This window comes from Carassius carassius, chromosome 45 (assembly GCF_963082965.1).
Source record: "Carassius carassius chromosome 45, fCarCar2.1, whole genome shotgun sequence".
Lineage (NCBI taxonomy): Eukaryota > Metazoa > Chordata > Actinopteri > Cypriniformes > Cyprinidae > Carassius > Carassius carassius.
Window position 1 is genome coordinate 8,424,778 of NC_081799.1, and position 24,178 is coordinate 8,448,955.

The 24,178-nt window shown below is 35.1% G+C and overlaps 2 protein-coding genes across 2 annotated transcripts; one reads left to right on the top strand and one right to left on the bottom strand.

Moving 5' to 3' along the window:
- Positions 1-145: 145 nt before the first annotated feature.
- Positions 146-7,098, bottom strand: sftpba (surfactant protein Ba). The gene is made up of 12 exons (XM_059538707.1): positions 6,968-7,098; positions 6,620-6,684; positions 6,131-6,205; positions 4,699-4,821; positions 4,458-4,571; positions 4,296-4,376; positions 2,435-2,618; positions 2,181-2,323; positions 2,013-2,093; positions 1,165-1,275; positions 1,003-1,064; positions 146-757 (listed from the first exon to the last, which is right to left on the bottom strand). The coding sequence occupies exons 1-11, from the start codon at positions 7,017-7,019 to the stop codon at positions 1,029-1,031; spliced, it is 1,065 nt and encodes a 354-aa protein (XP_059394690.1). The 5' UTR covers positions 7,020-7,098; the 3' UTR covers positions 146-757; positions 1,003-1,028.
- A 10,320-nt stretch (positions 7,099-17,418) lies between these two features.
- mpx (myeloid-specific peroxidase) lies at positions 17,419-23,751 on the top strand. Its single transcript, XM_059539405.1, has 15 exons — positions 17,419-17,551; positions 18,023-18,082; positions 18,423-18,516; positions 18,609-18,784; positions 18,884-19,016; positions 19,104-19,233; positions 19,330-19,536; positions 19,630-19,987; positions 20,268-20,428; positions 20,523-20,781; positions 20,879-21,049; positions 21,388-21,625; positions 21,890-22,086; positions 22,671-22,724; positions 22,819-23,751. Exons 2-15 carry the CDS (start codon positions 18,025-18,027, stop codon positions 23,253-23,255), a joined length of 2,673 nt encoding a protein of 890 aa, XP_059395388.1. The 5' UTR covers positions 17,419-17,551; positions 18,023-18,024; the 3' UTR covers positions 23,256-23,751.
- The last annotated feature ends 427 nt before the right edge of the window (positions 23,752-24,178 follow it).

Below are 24,178 nucleotides of genomic sequence, written 5' to 3' on the forward strand. Positions count from 1 at the left end.
TTGAAGGTGGAGAGAGAACTGTACATGCACTCCCCCCACCCACAATTCCTGCCAGCCCGGGACTCGAACTCACAACCTTTTGATTGGGAGTCCGACTCTAACCATTAGGCCATGACTTCCCCATCAACGACTTCCCCATCCTTGACAGTGTCAAGTAAACTAAACATTTAATATGCCCTACAATAATTTACCATAGTAATAGTTTAATATCAAGTACTATAGTGACATTCATAGTTTTTTGTCTTGTACAAAATGTAGGACCAATAACTAGTCCTTTTAACCAAAACTATGGTTACTACAGAAAATATTTGCATAATACAACCTCTTATAAACACAAAAAGTGTCTTTTTGGTTTAAAAATGTACATTATCACTGATCAAATGTTTATGCACCCCCAATGTAATGATTTGTATGCAAGATAATATTGTTAATGTGAACTTTGAATTGATCTCACTGATGGCTTGTGCAAACCACTGATAAAGTATCGTGAGATCAATGATGTTGCTTAAGCAACTATTTATTTTTGTCTGCGATAGAAAACATGTTTTTATACGAGTTATCTTGTTTGCTGAAGATATTATCCAAGCCTATGAATTTGTTAGCCTCAATTTCAACTCAAAAAGCAAATATAACCATGAAAATCCAGGAAAGGAGGAAAAATGCTGTGGCGTTGGTCCAGTAGGTCCTTCAGCCTTTCATATAGGCTACATTAATGTTGAGACACTGCTCAAACTCACACAAATAACCTTTGACTCTGCTGTTGGAAGAAAAGACAAAAACTTCAATCAAAAAAGTCAATACACACTACGTTTTTGTGTTCAAATGGTAATGCTGAAGTTCATTTATATTTAATATGATAAGGTGCACTGAACATACCAGGTGTAATTACTCAAGGAAGGAACAGTACGTTTCCAATGGGTCAGAATTATATTCAGTAAATAAAGGAATTTATACATTGATTAGCAATTGATTGACATTTGGCAAACTATACATCGACATTACCAAGTAGTACAGACAGCTGAAACACATTATTCCCACACGTTCTTCTGACAGAAGTAAACTACCTGTAAGAATGAAATAAATTTATGCATACAATTTCACATACAACATCCAGAACATAAGCCATATATATATATATATATATTTGGTGTTTGGTGCACTTACCCCACAGTCAACAGCAGTCTGGAGGTCTCTGCAGCTGTAGCTTGGTCCGAGACTACAGGGGTCAGCAGCAATGACAGTCTCTTTCTCACCAGAAACACACAAATCTGCCTTCTATAGAGTCCGGAAAACAGATAAAAAACCCAAAATTAAAATTATCCCTTGATTTACTCTCCCTCAATCCATCCTATAGGTGTATGACTTTCTTCTTTCAGACGAATACAATCAAAGTTTTATAATGGCACTGAATGGTGGTTGAGATTTTGAAGCCCCAAAAGTGCATTCATTCTTCATAAAAAATGCTCCACACAGCTCTGGGCCTTAATAAATGCCTTCTGAAGAGAATCAATGTGTTTGTGTAAGAAAATATAGATATTTAAACCTTTGTCAGGTGTAATCTCAAGCTTCCGCTAACTGTCATACGAGAGTGGCGTTCCAGCGGATGAAGTAGTCGTGGCTCTTTACTCTGCACCTCCACGTTTATCACTTCTCACTGGAGCTTACACGCTACGTCTGCAACCTACAAACACATCGATTCACTTCAGAACCCCCCGGAGCCTTGTGAAGTACTTTTCTTATGATGGATGGATGCGCTTTTATGGGCTTCAAAATCTCGACCAACATTATAAAGCTTTCTCCAGCTCTCTCCGGGTTGATGTGCTACATGGCTAGCTGTTCAATGCCTGAAAACCTGCTCGGTTTGAAAGTGGCTTCAGGTTGAGATGTGCTTCATAAACTGCTACACAATTGAAAATGAAAAACAGACCTTTTTTTACGTATCTATTCACCTGCAAAAACATCACTGAACACTGGTAAATGTGACCGCACAGTAAAAATCGAGTGGTTTGTACCTTACAAATGTCCAGCGCCCCCTGCTGTTTGCTCAGAAACACACTGAGCCTGTTCCCATGACGCTGCACAAAAGTCTCACACTATGAGATAAAGAAGAAATGACAGTAAACTTACAAATGAAGTGCATTTAAAAGTCCTTGATCTAAAGGAGTAGACTGATGTCTAACCTTCGGCATGGCACTGGGGTGCAGCTGGCAGACGGTGTCCAGGAATAAAGCAGCCTGGAGCTCGGTGGCATTGGAGCCCAGATGCATATGAGTCAAAACTGCCAATGTAAGGCAGGAATCACAGTCAGAAAGCACCTCGGCCGCTGTTAAATAAAGAGAAAGGGATGAAGAAACAGGATGGGAGGTAAATTGTGTACACTGACAAAACAAAAATATAACAGTAGTGTTAATTAGTGTTAAGTCTGGACTCTTACCGTTGACGGGAAGCTCCCGTATTTCACAAATACGAAGCAGAGTGCATATGAAGTTCGGTGAAGTATTGTTCAGTAGCATGTCAACCAACAGCTGGACATATTTTTCAACTATCTTATTGCACTGTGGCTGAACCAGAGGAGGAAACTCTCTGCACAAACTCTCCAGCAGGACAGTTATGATGCTCTGTCAAGTACAAAAATGCCAACATTGTCTAATTAAATATGAGATGTTTAGGACTCGAACTCTGTGTATGTTTTGAATAGCATACTAACATACTCTTCTTGCAATACAGTATGATTGTTTACAGTATGATGATGAAAAGTGTAGTAGTGTATAAGAAGCACAGTGTGGGGGGATGCAAAGTACAGTATCCCACAATACAGTGTGCTTTATTTGACCTTTTATTTCCATTCTGGAGAAAACTGGACCTAATTATAGCATCTGTTTTGACTCATCATTTGATCAGACTACCAAAATATATAAGATTTTTAAACAGAATTGAATTAATAAAAAATAATTTAATTTATTTAGAAGATGATTTGTGTGACAACAGCATACTTTGAAACATTTATTAACACTTTTAGGTTAATAGTTAAATGAAATCCTTGGTGAAAAATTACACTTTAACATACTTTTAAAAAGAGTAGTTATTATGGAAATAATATCCTTTGAAAGAATATACTTAAGTGCAGTGTTGAAAATGTTCACCTATTTCAACTTAAGTGCAGTTGCTGCCTTAAATCAAGTATGATTAAACTTGGTTGTATGAGTCATTTCAACTTCAAAAAATTGATCCGAATCTTATTCAAAAGTGTTGAGTTATGAGTTTTGATGAGTTCATGTAAAAACATGTGCATGACTTATTGATCATATTTTTGTATTTTTTTAAGTGTGTGAGCTGAATGTAATGATTTTGGGCACTTAACTGAATGTTAATTGCAATTACAGGAAAATGTATTAGCCTATAGTTTAAATTCATATTAAATGCAATTAGCTGAACTATAAAATGCTTTTTTGATCCACTTAAGTAGGACTTAAGTATATCTTTAGCCCCCGGTTTCACAGACAAGGCTTAAGCCTAGTCCTAGACTAAAATGCAAGTCTGAGTTGTTTCAAATGAAAGAAACTTGTACTGATTGATCTTAAAATATATCAGTGCCTTTGTTTTGTCTCAAGATGCACACCAGTAATGTTTTTTTCTAAGGCATGTTTATAAAAATTACTTAAATGTCCTAATTGAACTATGGCCTAATCCTGGTTTAGGCTAAACCCTGTCTATGAAACCAGGCCTATATGTAATTGCATAATTACTTCTATTGCATTGAAATATGGTTAAAATGTATTGCTGAATGTACTGACAAGCACAGTAAACTAAAATATACTAACTGTCTTTGCTACAAACTTGTATGTCATGTACAGTTTTTAAATTTATTGTAATTTCACATTCATCATGATTAAGTTGCAATTACACACACACACACACACACACACACACACACACACACACACACACACACACACACACACATACACATATGTAAACTTTAAATGTAATATCAAAATAAAACATAAAAATAAGTGTACTTCAAAGTATGACAAAAGATTGTTAAAATAATGGTTTAAAATTTACTTTAAAGTTAAACATTTAATCTGGTATTACTAAAAAGTGCACTTTTGTAAAAAATGTACTTAAGTGTGTCATGAAAGTGTACTCTAAGTACACTTAAGTTGCCTTTTATTTTATTGGTACTATATTAACTTTTAGATTTTAAGTAGGACACAATCAATTAAGTACACAATCAATACAGTTAAGTAGACTTGTTTTTCTGAACTCAGCCTGCATGTATTGTGGTTTTTCACCTGAGTCCTTTCTCTGGGAAACAGATACTCAAGTGTGCTCACAATGTATGTGCAAACAGAGCACTGAATGGACGTCTCCATCTGTATTAGAGAGCAGAGAAACCTAGTCAGCTGTGCAAAACATGCAAATAAAAAATTCAAAATCACTTCCTCAAATGTTACCTTCATAGTTGGCACTGGTAGAGTTTTTGACATGTGATTAAGGAACAGCTCTCTCATCTTGGCACTGTCACGTCCTCCACACAATCCAAGAGTTGTACAGATCTCACTGGGCTTCTGAAGTGAAAGATCGAAAGGATTAGCAGCTAAATAAACAGCAGTGGTTCTCAACCAAATACGAATCAAAATAATACAATGTCTTATAAATCATGTGCATGTTTTAATCTAACTGTATATACTGTACCATCATGCTGGTAATGAAGGTGATGGCCAAAGGAAGCATCTTTTCCACCTCAGTGTGGCAGATTTTACTGATCTGGGCAGGCAGCTGATCACACACTTTCTCAAGAGAGGAAGTTAATTTGGCCTAAAAAGAGTGCATTGGTATCACATAACACAATTGATTTAAAGTGGCTCCAAAAATGATTTGGACATGTTCTTGAGTATGTATGCTATTACTGAAAGTTTGTACAAGAGCAATTTTCATGCAAAACATTTAATAAAAAACATAAAACGAATAATTTAAACAGAGTCTAGTTGTTTAACATAAACAGATTATGTGGAGGCTGGTCTCATGAAAATGCATATAAATAGTATGCCAAATAAAAACAGAAATTTGTGGTCTTCATATGCAAAAATGGACTTTGGCATGCATATGATATGCACGTGTTTGGCGTGCATATAATACACAATTTGTTGGCGTGCATATGATATGCAGTTTTCACATGCATATGATACAAAATAAATGTTTTAAAAAATAAATGTTGAAAAAATGACTCTTACTCTTATAAAATCACATATCAGTAAAACAGTTTCCTCTTGAGATTGGAGTGGTTATATCTAATTTTACAACTTCAGGCCATGAACTGATAACACAATGACCATAAAAATGACGAGGACAACTTAAGTTTAAGACACAGAAGTTTAACAGAGGAATTAGTGGTTTTTTATTTTAAAAATGTATTTTACAATATATATATATATATATATATATATATAATAAACTGTATTTAAACACTTCCATTCACTTTATTTTTAATTAAATTTTAAGTTTAAGTTAAATTAAAAAAAAAAAAAAATTTTAAGTCAGTATATTGTGGTAATCAACATTATTCCACTGTTGTCCTAGAGTTTAAAACAGAATATTCCTTTAAGAAGATAAAGCATCATGTTTAGTGATTGTACACTGCACATAAGTCTCACTGTAGTTAAGGTAGATGTGTTAGTACAGAGTCTGTGCAGGACCATATCTGTGAATGGTATAAAGTGGACAGGTGAGAAACACACACCAAATTCATCAGGTTCATGAGTGAGAAGTTCAAAAAGTGTCACCATGAAGAGATTCGAAACAACACACTTCTGCTTTTCAACACAACTTCCTTACATCTTTGAAATCTTCTTTAAGACATGCTACAAATCATGCAAATCAAGTTCCTCAAAAGCTCTGGTGGTGTAAATTCACTAATGAATGGTGCTTTTCAGTGCATTGTTAAAAACCAGCACTTTCACCTCAATCTGCTTAGTTAAAGGTGAAACACTGTCGTCATGAATCATGCAATATTATTCACTATACCATCTGTGTGTGTGTGTGTGTGTGTGTGTGTGTGTGTGTGTGTGTGTGTGTGTGTGTGTGTGTGTGTGTGAGTGTGTGAGAAAGAGGGAGAGAGAGATCATACCTGAAAGTCCCCATTGGAAAAGAGTTCCTTCAGAAGCTCAAAAATCTGAGTGCAGTCCTGACACATGTCACCTGTCTACAGAATATTGTATATTATAGAATAGCCAGTTTCCATTAGTTTATGTGTAAATTTTGTCTTATCAAAAGTCGAATCTTAAAGAAGTGGAAATAAAGAGAAGTGAAACTGATACGTTTGCGGATGGTGTATTTCAGGTGTTGTGGGAAGTGCTTTGAGGATATGAAAATTACAACTTCTGGTTTCTTTAACTATCTACTGCATCTGTTTAGAATTAAGAATAATTCTCAATTTGCAAATATGTGTAAGTGACATTTTAGCATTCTCATTTTGCTCACCCAGGAGGTCATTTTTTAAGAAACAAAACTAAATGTTTGTTTGAAATGCAGACTTGCAGGATGGGTTTCCTAGACAGGTGTATGTAACATACAAAACCAAACAACATACCAAGCATTTAACATTCCTAAAACTCACCAGGTTGTCATCCGCACCCATCAGGACATTCGTCAAGCCAGCTGTATCAACAGTTCGTGTTTTGACTGTTAAAAATAAAATCATGTTTTAAAGAAACTCACTGAACTTACAAGAAAGTTGAAAAAAAAGAGAAATTTGTATAGATTAATTTTTTTTGAAATATTTGTAGAAAAAATGTAAAATGATTTGTAAATTGCCTGTTTGGGTAAAACTTCTTAGTGTAGCAATAATATCTGATCACATAACATCTATATTGATAATTCAGTATCAAACTATCATTCTACATTAAAACACACACACACACACACACATATATATATATATATTCAGACAGAACATTTCATTTACCTGAGCCCAGAAGAGCAGTGAAAAACAGAAACTCCAGTCTAAAGGCAGTCATGTCTTCAATCACTGAAGGTTGCAGAACCAATGTAAAATTCTCTAATTTGCCCCTGTATACAGCGACAGGAAGGTGCAGCTCAAAGAGGAACTACCCTTTATATATGACGCCCCAAAAACACAAGCCAGGCATGATAACATAGAGCCTTTACAGTGCAGATGAGAAAGCTGTAGGCCTACTGAACAAATAATGTTGCTTAATCACATTATTCGACCAATAAAGCCAAGTAAAACCAATATTTGTCATGTTTCCAGATTTGTAAGTCTATCTTAGGCATGCAACTCCAGTTGAAAAGCTTATAGTCGGGTTAGAGATTCATTCAAACACGGTTGACAATAAAACAGGTGAAAATATCTCAGACTTGGAGGGACCGGAGTCATTAGACCTGGATCTGCTCTTTGCCCTGAGCATCTAACTAGCAACCACCCAAAGACAGCTTAGCAAATGCACACCAACATATTAAAACTATTCAGAATATATTAGAAACTATAGATTTGCCTTGGCAACTACCCACAACTCCCTAGTAACATGATGTTAAATCTTGCACAAGCACCACACACATTTTCTTGCTAAACAAAATACCTTATAACAAAACAGCTTTTGTAATAAAGTGAATAAGGAACTTAAAAAAAATACTCTTCCGCATGGCTGATGGGTTTAAATATTTTATGTTTAATTAATTAAGTACATAAATTGATCCCATTATGAGAACAATGGGATGTTCTCAGGGCATATTGTCACTGATTGAAGGATTTTTATCATACTCATTTTAATATTACATTAAATGTTGGCACATCAGTTTTTGATAATGATACTATCACAAAATAAAATATTGAACCAAGCAGTTGATGGGAGGCATTGACTTATTATGGAGAAAATAGTATAGAAGTTAATGGCGACCATCAACTGTTAGATTAAATTCTTCAAAATATCTTCTTTTGTGTTCAATAGAAGAAATAAACACACAGGTTTGGAACAACCTGAGGATGAGTAAGTGATGGCAGAATTTGTATTATTTTTGTACTTTTTGTAAACTGCACCTCTCTACTTCCCCTCAGTGCCTCAGACTCCAGGAGGGAACTCATGTGACCAACAGGGGGAGTAACAGGCTCACTATATGTTTCTAAGAAAAATGCAAGCTTGAAAGTTACTGCAAAACACCACCTAGCGGATCCTGACATGATCTTAATGTCAATCCTCACATGCACATACAGCAGGATGCCCAAACCTGCTCCTGGAGAGCCACTGTCCTGTCGTTTAGCTCCAACCCTAATAAAGCACCCCTGAACCAGCTAATGAAGGTCTTCAGACTCACTAGAAATTTCCAGGCAAGTGTGTTGGAGCTGGCTGAAGCTGCAGGACGATGGCCTTTCAGGAGCAGGATTGGATGCCTGTGATGTATATAGGAAATAGGAAATTTGGACAGCCACCAACTTATTAGTGTACAGTATAGATGATCAAAGATCTTGTCATGTATTTTGAGGGGTACACAGTAAAATATATATTTTGTAAATAAAACAAAGATTATGAGCTCTAAAAATTGGAGCAATTTTTTGTTAAACTTGGAATTTAGTTTATAAATACTTTGTTATTTCTTTTATTATTATTATTATTTACTTTAAGGTCCAGCTGCATTTATATCATTTAAATTCAGTTCAGTTCATGTTTTTTGGAAGGTATACCAATAAATATAAAAATACTTAGATTCAGACTTATTTAAAAATGATATTTTATGAGAAATTCTGAAAACACGTTTATAACGTTTATTTACAAATTTGATCAAACAAACTTGTATGGCAACATATATTACAACCCCCAAAATCATAGCCGAGACTATGAATAATATTCATAAGTTTACTCAATTCATGTGTAAGATATATATATATATATATATATATATATATATATATATATATATATATATATATATATATATAGAGTACAGACCAAAAATTTGGAAACATTACTATTTTTAATGTTTTTGAAAGAAGTTTCTTCTGCTCATCAAGCCTGCATGTATTTGATAAAAAATACAGAAAAAAACAGAAATATTGTGAAATATTATTACAACTTAAAATAATAGTTTTCTATTTGAATATACTTAAAAAAAATGTATTCCTGTGATGCAAAGCTGAATTTTCAGCATCATTACTCCAGCCTTCAGTGTCACATGTAACATCAGTCTATTACATGATCATTTAGAAATCAGTCTAATATTCTGATTTATTATGAGTGTTGGAAACAGTTCTGCTGTCTCATATATTTGATGAATAAAAAGTTAAAAAGAACTGCATTTATTCAAAATAAAAAAATAATTCTAATAATATATATTCTAATAATATATTTTCTTTACTATCACTTTTTATCAATTTAACACATCCTTGCTGAATAAAAGTATTGATTTTATTAAAAAAAAAAAAAAAAAAATTTACTGACCCCAAATTACTGACCAATAGTGTATATTGTTATTACAAAATATTTATATTTTAAAAACATAGCTTCATTTTTTTTTTTTTTACTTTTTATTCATCAAAGTATCCTAAAAAAGTATCACATGTTCTGAAAAAATATTAAGCAGCAGAACTGTTTCCAACTTTGATAATGAATCATCATATTAGAATAATTTCTAAAGGATCATGTGATAATGATCCTAAAAATTCAGCTTTGCATCACAGAAATAAATGATAATTTAAAGTATAATACATTTAAAAACAATTATTTTAAATTGTAATAATATATCACACTATTACATTTTTTTTCTGTATTTTTGATCAAATAAATGCATGCATGATGAGCAGAAGAAACTTTTAAAAACATTAAAAATAGGAATGTTTCCAAACTTTTGGTCTGTACTGTATATATATATATATATATATATATATATAACTTGATAGAACATGTTGTATTCACATTAAATACAGAATATTAATTTGAATTAACACTACAACATAAAAAAATTGAAATGTGACATTTAAAATAATGCTAACAAAAAAACTCAATAAGAGAAACATATACAATGTAATATTGTAATACCTTATTTCTGTCTGTTTTCTCTAAACATGTTTAAAGCTGTATGCATGCTTCTCTCATTCTTTTTTCACTCCAGATTTAACCTCATGCCTCATCTTCATTTCTGCTTTCTCTTTCCCTTCCTCTATCTCTGACCTGAATGTCTGTTTTCTAAAAAGACAATCATATATGTAAATGATAAAAGTTGAATTAGGAATGTGAGTAGGTTCAAGGTGTCTCACTTTATCACATTCAACCGAAGTAGGCCAGAAACATTTAAACACCTTGCAAGAAAAACTTCAGTAGTTTTTGCAGCTGCAACAGCAGCAACAAATAATACAAGTGCTGTAATCAAAATCTGTTAGGAATTAAAGTTAGTAATGAAAATCTGAATGTAAAAGCCCTTATTTTTCATGATGAGAAAGTCCTCTTTTGTGGTGTGGCCACAATCACCGTGGTCACACTGCATGAGCCAAAACTATAGCATAATTGAAAGAAATTAAATGAATGTCCCATTAATTAAGACTGTTGTTATCCTCTAAAAGTGTAAACGCATTAAACACAGTACAATCAAGCTTAAACAGCCCACTTTATTTTAAATTACTTTATTAAAAATTACCATGTCAGTTTTATTGCCTAAATTTAATTTAATTTAATTCAATGTGTTCTTGCTTTTTCTTTGTAATTGTTTTTAAAATGTGATAGTAATAGTTTCAGTGTAGTTACACAGATTTGTTGGCCATATATCAGATTGCTGCATTATACTGTATCACGTTTATAACAGCACAGTTACGGTTGTGTACACTGCACTGAATACTGAATGAACTGCATTTCTTAAGAAACACATTGTGTCATATTGGACATATATAAAATGCATTGTTTGTGTATGCTGTTGGCCAACTTTCACAGTGCTTACATCATTAAACATAGCAATATAAAACGTGGCTGAGATTATATTTCCTTATTGAACTTGGTGCACGTTTATTCTCAAAGCAGTAAAATCTGAACTCCTAGTATTCTGTTTACATATCGATGTGCTTGACTAAAATCCCCTGCCATTGTACGTTTAGTATACTAAACTGGCATACATAAAGTCTGCTAAATTGGAGCAACTAATTCTGTATTTAATGCACTTTGTGTGGAAGTAGTGCTGAGGTACAACTAAAGCTATAATGAAACATGTGATTTTGCTAAAGTGAAACTATTGCTGCAAGTACACTTCAGGTACACTTGAAATATTTTGCATTTAAAGACTGATATTATAGAGAATATACAATCCTCATCAATACTGATATTACTACACATTTTAGGCATAATATTAATAAATGTGCATTGTGCAACAAAGAAATACTCTAAATCAATGTGATTTATTATTTTATATCAGTAATATCTCAATAAATATATTATGAAATATATGTATTTTAAATAAATTATGGCATAGTATTTTTTTTTTTTACTACATACAGCCTTTATAGATAAAGCATGTGGCACAGTACAGAGTTAAGCTGCTCATAAATACAACAGGCTGTAAATGTTTCTTTTGCCCTCTATTGAGTCATTTGTATTTACACACATGAAACGATAAGCTGAGTAAAATCACACTTTGACCGTGGCAGCACTGGCCTACATGAGAAGCTTTCTTCTTACATCTTTTATGGATGTTTTGCACAATAGACGGTTTATGGCTAAAGGAAAGTGAGAAAACATGCTACACCTTTTGCAGTACTGCCCGGAATAATTAAGTGTCCTGCAGTAAACATTTCCAGTCACCTAATTAGTGGTTAGTTATTAATGGTTATAAAGGCCCAACAAAGGTTGTACTTCCTTCGCCAGCTGAGGAAGTTTAACCTGCCCCAGGACCTGGTGAAACAGTTCTACTCAGCTGTCATTGGTTCAGCAACAAAATCAGACATCAGAAGACTACAGAGAACTGTTCGGACTGCTGAAAGGATTATTGGTGCTCCCCTGCCCACCCTTCAAGGACTGTATACATCCAGAGTCAGGAAAAGGGCTCAGAAAATCACTCTGGATCCCTCACATCCAAGTCACCCCATCTTTGAACTTTTGCCATCTGGCCGGCGCCTCAGAGCCGCAAATACCAGAACAGCAAGGCACAAGAACAGTTTCTTCCCACACGCAATCTACCTCAGGAACAGTTAAATGTTCCCCACTTATGCAATAAAAATTTGTAATATCCTTATATTTATTTGTTACCCCTCCATCCTAGTACATCCCTGCATCTCACTCTATTCTTATCATTTATAGCACAATTGTATATACAACTTACTTATTTGCAAATATTATTATAATTTTTTTTTTTGGTCTGTGTGTACTTGAAGTACACAGTCTCTGTGTCTGTGTCTCTCTGTCTTGTCTCTGTGTACTTGAAGCTTATGTCACTAAAACAAATTCCTTGTGTGCGCAAGCATAGTTGGCAATAAAGCTCTTTCTGTTTCTGATTCTGAAATAAAATGGTCATAGTTTTATTTTACTATTATGAGTTACTGTCACCTGAAGCAGGTGTTCAGTCCTGGAGACTGAATATAACACTATAGTCTACTTACCAATGTAATCAGTCTCGGTTTTCTTTTTCCTCTTTCAGAAAGTCAAAGACATGCTGAGGTGAATTTTTTTCTTTTGCTATTAAAGCTTTCAAATAGGGACTCCAGATGTGTCTTTACATAACTGCTACAAGAACTAATAATAACAGGCTGCAGCTAAATAGTGTTTTTTTTTATTTTAAGATGAAGGATATTATTATTGATTATATATTATTATTGAATTATTATTTAAGAACATTTAAAATCACTAACTAAAGGAGATAAAAAAGTATTCTTTGGATGAACACACAAATCTCTCAAATGTTGTAACGTAATACAGCTCTAAGTGAATGAAAACATCCTGCAAAGTTTTAAATCTGAAAGCGTACCGTGTATAAAGTTATAGGCCTATGGTCTCTCAAAATAAAAAGGGTTGATTCTGAATCATTGAAAATAGTAGTTTTTAAAATGAATCCATTTCATGTTGGCGTCAACACGAAACATTAGTATATTGCCCACCCACTCGTTGGACTTTTCGAGTTGGTCTGAATGAAAATGCAAAAATATATAGATTTTTTTTCCACTAGGTGCAGCTTTTGGAGCGCTAAAAATATCTGTTTCCCCGGTAACGCTGTAAACAAAGCAGCACTGCACTCACAAACAGCTTTATCAGGCATTACAGACATGATCCAATCCGACCAATCACCGCAGATTTGCATCACGCAATGGAGGGGTTTGGAAAAATTACTGGTTGACCAAATCGTTTAGTAGGTGTTGAGCAAGTAAGGTAAAAATAAATGCATATTATAAGACAATAAAAGAGTTTTTTTGACACTGCATGCATGTCAACCTGTTGTTGGGGACTCCCAAACCAAAATATGAACCTTTCATTACCAATAATAGGAGCACTTTAATGCATGACAGGGACACATTCATCTCTGACCGATAACTGAATACTTCCTGGTTGTAACATTCAAACAACTATTTTCTGTAAAGCTTCTTTGAAACAATATCTATTATTAAAAGCACTATACAAATACATTTTGATTGATGGATTTGAATAAAACTTAAATGGATGACACATTCATCTCTTACCAATAACTGAACACTTCCTGGTTGTAACATTCAAACAACTATTTTCTGTAAAGCTTCTTTGAAACAATATGTATTGTTAAAAGCACTATACAAATAAACTTGAAATGGCTGATTTGAGTAAAACTTCAACAAAAAAGAAAGAAAGAAAGAAAATTAAATGAATAAAAATGAAAGAAAAACATAATCTAATCTGAGATTATAAATGTATTTTTGAAATTTTAGCAGCAATCTGAGACAGTACTGCATTGAATTTATTTATTTATAATCCCATCTGCACAATTTGACACATTAATGCCAGACTAAAAGATATCCATAAGCCATATATTTGAAAGATTTTGAAGAAAGTTTGTTGCTTCAGTTAAATGAAGATAATCATTTAAATTGATAAGTGACCACTAATCTAGATTCATTTTAAAACCTAACCGGATCTATTCCTGGTCTTACATTAAACCAAGACAATGATTTTCTTAGTAAAACATATGAACATCCAACATTTCAACATGAGGTTGTTGAGTAATATGTAGTGTTCCTCCTTCCTTGTGTTTCCCAGCGCGAAGGCTGTGTAATCTTCAATTCTAAAACCCAGAAGTTCAAGGTCAAATCCTGAATTGTTTGTTTTATGGTGTACAATGGTTTGTTCCTTGACTTTTCATAGAAATCCAGCCTGTACTTTGTCGTCAAAATTTCTCAATCCTATTGTAATGGTATTTCCTGCGTTAGGTCACTAACAGTTCATTTTTGTATTTTCAAGTCATTTTCAACTAAATTATAATCTGTTAAGCATTAAAAAAGAAGCAATGCTGGTTATATTTTTAATGGAAGCCTGGGAAAATTTGGTTTGACACCCATCCGATCATCTTACCACACTTTCCCCTGCTACCAAAATAGAAAAATCACAGAAAGAGAAGTGCTTGAGACAGCAAACTATATAACCACATTCATCACTGGCTGGACTGATGCAATCCAATGCTACGACTTCAATAAATTACCCGGTTCGTTCTGTGAACCCAGTACATCTCTCAAGCTCAAATGCTTGGTCACGGTCTTCCATTTTACAATAAATCTTTTTTTCTACAGTCTGTTTTGGGTTGTCACCTGATGTCTAATGGATTCGTTCAATAACTGACAAACAGCCCACAAACACCCACATAATGCCAAAATAGCCTTATTTGTGAGAAGAGAGCATTCTGACAAACACTGGCATTTCCCTATAGAGACTTTATCATGTCATGCAAGGTTGAAATGAAACAGAAACATATGGGAATATACTAGATACTGATAATGCAATATATTAAATAATACATTTCCATATTTGGTAAACTAGTGATTATTTTTCAGTATATTGCAATATAAGCATGGACTATGTGTGTAGATCAAGTTTTTGCGTTTATGGTGCCAAGAATGAGCTGCCGATATATATTACGTCTGCTAAATCTGTCAATGCTTAAGAATTTGCTAAAAGCTCATTTTGTGATGGCAGCCAGTTAAACCTTATGTGACACTGGACCACAAAACCAGTCTAAAGTGTACATTTTTTTGAAATTGAGGTTTATACATCATCTGAAAGCTGAATAAATAAGCTTTCCATTGATAGGATCGGACAATATTTGGCCGAGACACAACTAAGTCTTTGAAAATCTGGATTCCGAGGGTGCAAAAAAGTTGTCCAAATGCCATGCATATTACTAATCAAAAATTAAGTTTTGATATATTTATGGTAGGAAATTTACAAAATATTTTCATGGAACATGATCTTTACTGGCAAGCTGTGGTCATCATTTACTCGCGTCATGGCAAAGAGCAGCTTGCACATTCTGCTTAAAATAACTCCAGTGGTGTTCCACGAAAGTAAGTCATACTAAGTGAGAAAATGCTGACAGAATTTCAGCCATAAGTGTTCAGTCACGTTCATCTTAGTTCTGCAATGTGATATACAACATATGTGATCACTAGTGAACAAATTTCTATTAGTAAAATATGATCCTTGTTCGTATACTTTCATATACCTTGAGCAATAAAAAAAGCTCTTGTAAATCACAACACCTAGCCTCAGATTAGAGCGATTACATGACATTTATAAGTTTTTCTAATTATAATGTTAAGAAAATTGAGGTTTGCCTTCACTTGCCAACAAAATGAAGAAACTTCCTCTCTCTCTCTCTCTATATATATATATTATTATTATTATTTTATTTTATTTTTTATTTATTTTTTTGTGGTTAAAATTCAATTAAAACAACTTGAAACTGAATTTGATATGACCTGAATCGTGAAAGAGTATTATGGAAGTAGAATTTTCAAAAAACATAAACAAAAAGATTTTTAAAAAATCACCCAGACTTTGTGCCCAATAAAAAGTGAGGCACGGGACTGAAAAACAAACCCCATGATAACACAGACAATACTATACAATTGATAGTAATCATTTTGATTAATGAAGAATATTAGATACATTAAATATCTTGTTACTAGTAGAGCCCTTGTGTTTGTGCGCAAGCATGTTTTCTTTGCTAACAGGGAAAAATTTAGATATGGTTTGAAACAGAATCATAATCAGAATGAACTCGTCATGATGTGATGCCATAAACTCTATGAAGGGTGCAGAGCTGGTAAAAAAAAAAAAAAACCTACAGTCCCAATGCTGATAAATAGAGTTAGAGGAGGAAATGTTTCCATGAGCGTTTACTGGTATCTTAGTCAGAGATTATAGGTCACTAGGCTGTTCAACTTTTTCATCTATTGTTTGGCTGTCTCCCAGAAGACATTTAATGATTTCTGATATGTCAGAAGTTAACTTACAAAAGTTAGCCATGCAACTAAACTCGTTACTCATGATCTTAAAAACTTTTCTGTAAAAGTCTCATTTAAATATTTTGAACTAGCTTTGTGGAAATGATTGTGTGTGTACTGTATGTATGAATATGAGTTTTTAAATACAACTTTAACACAACATATTATTTCATTTTGTTTTATTGTTTGAGAGAATGTTGAGAGCTGAAATCTGAAGTTTTGATATGTTTAGCACTTTTGGTCACTACATAATTCCCATATTTCCATCTTCCATTTTTCGTGAAAGACCTTTATTTTAAAATATAGAAAATAGTTGTAATAAAGAATGAGTCAGTGTGTCTACACTTTTTTACGCAGGACACTTGTTTTCAAACATTTTATCTCATGGTGAATTTTATGAACTTGAATATTACATATATATATTTATAAACCATTTCTATTTTTTTTTATATCATGCATTGTCAGCTATTATACCAACACCATAATGCATTCATTTTTTTTTCAAATGTTTAATTAATATAATATTAATTATTTAGCTTATAAAATATACTGCAGTAAATATGCAGTGCTATAAGTATTAACCAGTTCACCAAATAATAAAATAATTCGGTCATCATTTACATATCAGTCCAAACCTGTATTTCTTTCTTCTGCTGATTAAAAAAAGAAGATATTTTAAAGATCATTGGGAACCAAACTACATATGGGTGCCCATTGTCTTCACTTGAGAAATTGAACACTGAGACATGTCCCTAAATATCTTCTTTAATGTTCCATGAAGTAAAGAAAAACAAAAAGTTTTGGAATGACATTCAACTTTTGTCCTTGCATTCCTGTAATGTAGATTAATGAAGAGTAAATCAGTGTCAGATTGTCACCTCAAATAAATCAATAAAACAAATACAACATATAGTAAATGCACTTGTGAAAAGGAAGAAGGAAGTAAATATGTTGCTCCGCCTGAGACTCCACCAGTGATGCTTAGTGGAGTGAGGATGAGGGATGGTTTAAAAGCACAGCCACTCCATCCACTCACTACAACACACTCAGAGCCTTGACTCCAGAACCAGAGAGACAGAGAGACCTATTAGAGACCTGGTGAGAAATGCAATATCTGAATCTTCTCTTTAAATTATGTGTTTTTCTCTAAGTTTAATTGCACTTATTGTTAAACTCTGTGAATCTGATTGCTAATGCAAATATTGTATTTAGAGTAATTCATTCTTATATTTATTTGACAATTTTTACTCAACATATTTTTTTCAGGTCATTTTAGAATAAATTCTATTGGTATTATTTTTTTCTGTGCCCTTTAAAATGTAAAATAGCCTTGTTTAAAAACTGCTACGTTAGGTTAAATGCTATTTTATACTGCTGCATTTTATTTAAAATGTTCATTATTTGTAATTATTTTAATTAAATCAAATTTATTTTACACAATTATTTCATCATATATTTTTTTTTACTATTTGCCTATAAAATTGTTGAAATGTATATAACAGTGACATTTGTCATGAACATAATGTATTTTATGTGCTCATTCTCTAAATGTCTCAATATGTTTTTCAGAGATGAATCTTCACACTTTTGTTTTTGTGGTGGGATGTTGTTTTGCTCTTTCATTTGGTGGTAAGTTTACCAGTAAATGTGCAATCATAAATTAAACTGCTGATCTATTACATAAAAACATGGAAAAAAAATCTGGTGCAAGATATTTGTTCTTTCAATCATTTAAGCTGTTCATCTGGTGTAACATCTTTCTTGATACAATTTCATTGCTACATATCACTTATTACATTAGAGCTTTGCTGCATTTTGTTAATCAAGAAAAGGCATAAATATATTAGAATGGAGGAATTTCATTAATTTATATTTCAAAAAGGAAGAGGGGGATTACAGGCTTTACTAAATTAGTCATTATTAGATGTACTTAGATAATTAGATATACGGTTTTCTCTTTCTTTTTTAGCAGAAGGAGAAAGTCCTGGGAGACGTTTCATTCTAGATTCGATTGAGGAAGCAAAGAAAATCGTGGATGCTGCTTACAAGTATTCTCGTGATGAGTGAGTAACGTTTATAAGAATGTTGCTCAATATTCCTGTTCTTTCATCCCAGTTATTGATCTACTTATTTTTATAAATCTCATAACTTCTAGGAGTTTAGCAAGGGTGCGCAGAGATGTCATCAAGCCGTCCGACAAGCTACGTCTACTGAAACAGCCAGCTCGAAAGACACGAGAAGCCGTGAGAGCTGCAGACTACATGGTGCAGACACTAAGGCTGATCAGTGAGAAAGCCCATCATGTACACAAGAGGTCCATCAATGCTACAGGTATAAAGACAGCATGTTGAAAATCTGGCCAAACTCAGATCAGATCTATCACTGTCTGATGTTCCATGCTCAAGACTGTCAATATGTGTTTTCTCCTAGACCTGCTGACTCCAGATGAGTTGAACACCATTGAACGTCTGACCGGCTGTACAGCTCAAACCCGGCCCCCATCTTGTAGGACCACACCCCTCATAAACAAATATCGAACTATCACCAGTGTCTGCAACAACCGGTCAGTCTATCCTTCCATATTCATGGCAGTCTTTTTTCAAATACTTTTTTGTTTGCGGTGTTAAACATCGAACTTAACAATTCCCAGGAGGAATCCACTCCTTGGTGCATCCAATACCGCTTTTACCCGCTGGTTGCCTGCTCACTATGAAGATGGCATCTCCCAGCCCAATGGGTGGGATCCCAACAGATTGCACAATGGTGCAGTGCTGCCCCTGGTATGATGGAGATAATTATGAATAGTTTACTTGGCAATCAGTGAGGCCATCAATTGATTAACAATGTCTGAATTCTGTCTTCCTCATTGATTCCAGGTCAGATTGGTTTCAAATCGTATTCTAAGCACTGCTGATGCTGACATAGAGAGTGATCGCGAGTTTACCTTCATGCTCACCATCTTTGGGCAATGGGTTGACCATGATCTGACTTTAACGCCCTTCTCACCAAGCATCAGATCCTTCAGCAATGGCCTTAACTGCGATGAGAGTTGTGAGCGCTCTGAACCTTGCTTCCCAATTCCGGTCAGTCGAGGATTGTCCTTCTGTCAATGATTGTCCCACTCTTGTTCTTGTATAATAGCAGTCTTTCATGCTATATTTAATGTCTGAACACAGGCCCCTCCAGGAGATCAACGCCTGAGGCCTGGCACCTGTCTCCCTGTCTTCCGTTCTTCACCTGCCTGTGGCTCCGGGAGCACTGCCTATATGTTTGGTGGGAATCCCAAAGTTCGGGAACAGATCAATGCTCTCACAGCTTTCCTAGATGGTGGACAGGTTTATGGGTCCGAGGATGGGCTAGCAAAGGAACTTCGAGACCTGACCAATGATGGTGGTCTTCTACGTGTCAATGATCAGTTCATTGACAATGGTCGAGAGCTTTTGCCTTTTACCAGTGTAGAAAGCAACATGTGTGCCACGCGCAGGAAAACCCTCAATGACACCACCCTTACAGAGGTGCCTTGTTTCATTGCAGGTCAGTAACTTGTGCCTTTATAATGCAATTATCAGGCATATTCCTAGTCTAGAACTGGGGTCTCCAACCCTTCTCCTGGAGAGCCACCGTTCTGCCGATTTCAGCTCCAATCCCAATCAAACACATCTGAACCAGCTTATCAACCAGGGTTGAACTGAAGTCTGCAGGATGGTACCCTTCAGAAGCAGTGTTAGAGATTGCGGATCTAATATGTATGGTATATGCCTATTATTTGCACAACTCCGTGTGGCAAATGCTAATGAACTCTCAATGTGTGTAGGGGATGTCCGTGTTGATGAAAACACTGCACTCACCTCAATACACACACTTTTTGTGAGGGAGCACAATAGATTGGCTCGTGCTCTCCATGTGCTTAACCCTACCTGGAGTAGTGAAACCCTCTATCAAGAGGCAAGAAAAATTGTGGGTGCCTACAACCAGGTAAAGACACCTAGTGGAAACTGCATCAAACATAAGCAGTAACATTTGGAGTACAACATATATATTTATGATCAACCTCTCCTTTCTCTTTTAGATCTTGGTGTTTAAGGAATACTTGCCACATATTGTGGGACCTGATGCTTACAATAGATACCTCGGACAATATCCAGGTTATGATGAGAATGTGGACCCAACCATTGCAAATGTCTTTGCCACTGCAGCTTTCCGTTTTGCCCACCTGGCCATCCAACCCATGATATTTCGTCTTGATGAAAATTACCAGAACCATCCACAATTTCCAAGCGTGCCCCTTTACGAGGCCTTCTTTTCTCCTTGGAGGGTGATCTTTGAGGGTAAGTTTGTGATGCTTCAGAATAACTAAGGAGTCTTGCATCTGCTACAATTGTTCTTTTTCAATCTTATTTTACTTTTGCTTTTCATCTTGCATAGGTGGTATCGATCCTCTGCTTCGTGGACTGATTGGTCGACCAGCAAAACTGAATACACAGGACCACATGTTGGTGGATGCTCTTAGGGAGAGGCTGTTTGCCTTTACATCACACATTGCTTTGGATTTGGCTGCCCTTAACATGCAAAGAAGCCGTGACCATGGTATACCAGGTAAATATTCTGGACTCCTGATTCTGGACTTTCAGAACTCTTTAGACCAGGGGTGTCCAATCTTGTTCCTGGAGGGCCACTGTCATGTAGTGTTTAGCTCCAACCCCAATTAAACACACCTAAACCAGCTATAAAGTTCTTGCTAGGCATACTAGAAACTTCTATGCAGGTGTGTTATGGCAAGTTGGAGCTTAAATCTGGTTCTCCAGGACCAAGTTTGGACACCCCTGTTTTAAACCCAACATTGTGAAGCCAACCCAACTTAATGCTGCATTATCACTCCATGTTATTTTGGAAGAAGACTTACTGAGTATCCATCTGTTGTTCTTCCTTAAAAGGCTATAATTCATGGCGTCGGTTCTGTGGACTGTCTGCCCCTCGGAATGAGCAAGAATTGGCTGTGGTGATGAACAACACTGAATTGGCTCGCAGGTTGCTTGAGCTTTATGGCACCCCTGAGAACATTGACATTTGGTTGGGAGGCGTTGCTGAGCCTTTTGCTCCTGGTGCTCGTGTTGGTCCTCTTTTTGCCTGCCTCATCTCTACACAGTTCCAGCGCATCCGCCAGGGGGATAGGTAAATATCTCTGTGTATTTAGTCCAATCCTTCCCCTGGAGGGCCACTACCCTGCAGAGTTCAGCTCCAACCCCACTACCCTAATTAACCACATCTGAACCAGCTAATCAAGTCTTCAGGAAACTTCCAGGCAGATGTGTTGGGGCAGGTTGGAACTAAACTCTGCAGGACAATGGTCCAGAAGCAGGACAGGACACCTCTGATTTAATCTGAGTCTAGTATGTGTTTGAGAGGTATTAACGTCAAGTGTAACGGTGTGTTCAGGTTATGGTTTGAGAACGATGGAGTGTTCACCACAAGACAAAAATCATCACTGGCCTCTGTGTCACTAGCCCGCATCATCTGTGACAACACTGGAATCCTCAGAGTTCCCTATGATCCTTTCCGCTTCACCAGTTCTACTAGTTTTATTAACTGTAGGGATATGTCAGCCTTTGACCTCACCCCTTGGTTTGAAACTGGTAAGGTGCCAGTGCAAAAGAGCTCTTAAATGTGTATATGTGATATAATCATTCATAAAACTTCTTCTGACTGCACATTTCTGTTTAAGCTTCTTACTAGTTTTACATGTGATTGGACTTAATTGTACTTAATTTTGTATTTTGTTACTATAATCATACATCATGTATTGAAGAAAAATTACAGTCTGTCCACACCACAATTTGGTAATTCAGTGTTTGACCTTTCAGGTGATGGTGGCATTGACTTTGGAAATGAGGTTAGACAAGTGTTTGTTTTCTCCTGAAGATTTCATTGCAAAATCTCTTAACTTGACACAGCTTGTATATCTTATTTGATCTGTTTTGCTGTACACTAGCTTGATACACTGACATATATTCATTTATATGTCACAAATATCATGCATTGTTTCATGACAGCATTCAAACGGCACCAAATCTTTGCAAGCTGTTCAGACCTTACTTCAGCCTTTAGCTTGCTTCAAGTGGTTTTGCATGGGTTTGGGGGATATTTTACATTTAAAACTGTGATTGCAAACAGTTAGGCTTATAGTTTAAATATAAAACATCTATTTATTACCCTTCAGATACAGATTCCGTCCGAGGGCCTCCCGGACCCAGAGGACCCCCAGGAGAACCTGGTAAGCCAGTTATACCTCAAACATGCCCTCTAAATATTACTTAAATATCACTTAAAGATAATTTATCTTTAATTCTAATTTTTAATTGTCTCAGGTCCACGAGGTGTAGCAGGCCCCCCTGGACCTCCAGGACCTCCAATTAATACCACAGGACAACAGTCTGCCTTCTTTGCTTCTGTTGGTACCATCCTCCCGGTCACTGCTAAGGTTGTTGTGTTTAATCAGGTCCTTTACAATGGACAGAACCATTATAACCAAAAATCAGGTCAATTCATCTGCCATATACCCGGTGTATATGAATTCCAGTTCTCTTGCCTAGGAACTCGGACTTTGGGTATTGTTACTTTAAAGAAAAATAATGTTGTACAGGTAACTGCTGAAACTATCAACCTTACTACACGATCATTAGCGGAAAGGAGTGTGGTTCTAAACCTGCAGAGAGGCGACAGTGTGTGGATAGAGGCTTCTCGAGGTGCTAATGGTATAGGCAGATCAAGCTATTTCTCTGGACATATTCTTTTCCCTGTTTGAGACTATTGCTTATGATGTATTATTTTTTCCCCTTTCATAAAGCTGTTGTTTTTAATTATGAATGCAGTTGCATACAAATGCATATATAATATGACAGCTAAAAAAGCCTATGAAATGCAAACTGTAAATTTGCTATTTTTCCATTTTCTTTAAAAAAAAAAATTCTTACTGTATCTTAAGCCGTTGTCCTTTCCTGTTCTTGGTGGTGTTTTGTTTTATTAATAAGATGACTGACTGTTAGCTATGCAAAATTAAGAGAGCATTTATACTTTAGTCTTTGAATTATGCATTGTTTAAAGCACAAAGCAGTGCTCATGCAATGACAATTCTTTTTTTCATGTACTGTATGGTGGTATTTGTTGTTTTTGGTTTTGGTTTTGTTGTAGATTGCAACAAAAATATTCTGTAGTCCATGGTGTGACAGTTATTTTTTTGTGTATGCTTTTAGCAAAGTGAAAAACAAAAAAATAAATGAACTTTCTGTATCATCAATTCATTATTAGACTCGTTCTACTTCTTCAGTGATGAGCAGTTTTGGGAGTAAAGCATTAAAGTAACGAGAGTTACGTAATCAGTTTAATTCTTTCAAGTAACTAGATAAGTAATGCATTACTTTTTATTTTAAAAGAAAATATCTGACTTACTTTTTCAAAAAAGTAACGCCAGTTACTTTGTTTTTCCATTTATTGACTGACAAGTCTTCTGTCCCCATATTGGGAGATTTTGGAAGTACAGAGGCATTGTGTGTGCTGTGTGAACATGATGTAGTTCTAGACTAAATGTGAATGTGCATTAATTCCAGTGTTAATTTTGGTAGGCATTTTTGATTTAGTCTTAGTCTTTATCTTGAGACGAAAATGCTTAATAGTCTTAGTCATATTTGAATTACATTGAGTAATTCATTCGAGAACCAGATACAGTAT

Excerpts from the sequence above, each read along its gene's own strand:
- sftpba (XM_059538707.1), bottom strand. The coding sequence starts at position 7,019 with ATGACTGCCTTTAGACTGGAGTTTCTGTTTTTCACTGCTCTTCTGGGC. Across the intron at positions 6,685-6,967 it reads CACTGCTCTTCTGGGCTCAG|TCAAAACACGAACTGTTGAT; the intron begins GTAAATGAAATG and ends TATTTTTAACAG. Across the intron at positions 6,206-6,619 it reads TGGGTGCGGATGACAACCTG|ACAGGTGACATGTGTCAGGA; the intron begins GTGAGTTTTAGG and ends AATATTCTGTAG.
- mpx (XM_059539405.1), top strand. The coding sequence starts at position 18,025 with ATGAATCTTCACACTTTTGTTTTTGTGGTGGGATGTTGTTTTGCTCTT. Across the intron at positions 20,429-20,522 it reads TTGTGGGTGCCTACAACCAG|ATCTTGGTGTTTAAGGAATA; the intron begins GTAAAGACACCT and ends TTTCTCTTTTAG. Across the intron at positions 22,087-22,670 it reads CACCCCTTGGTTTGAAACTG|ATACAGATTCCGTCCGAGGG; the intron begins GTAAGGTGCCAG and ends ATTACCCTTCAG.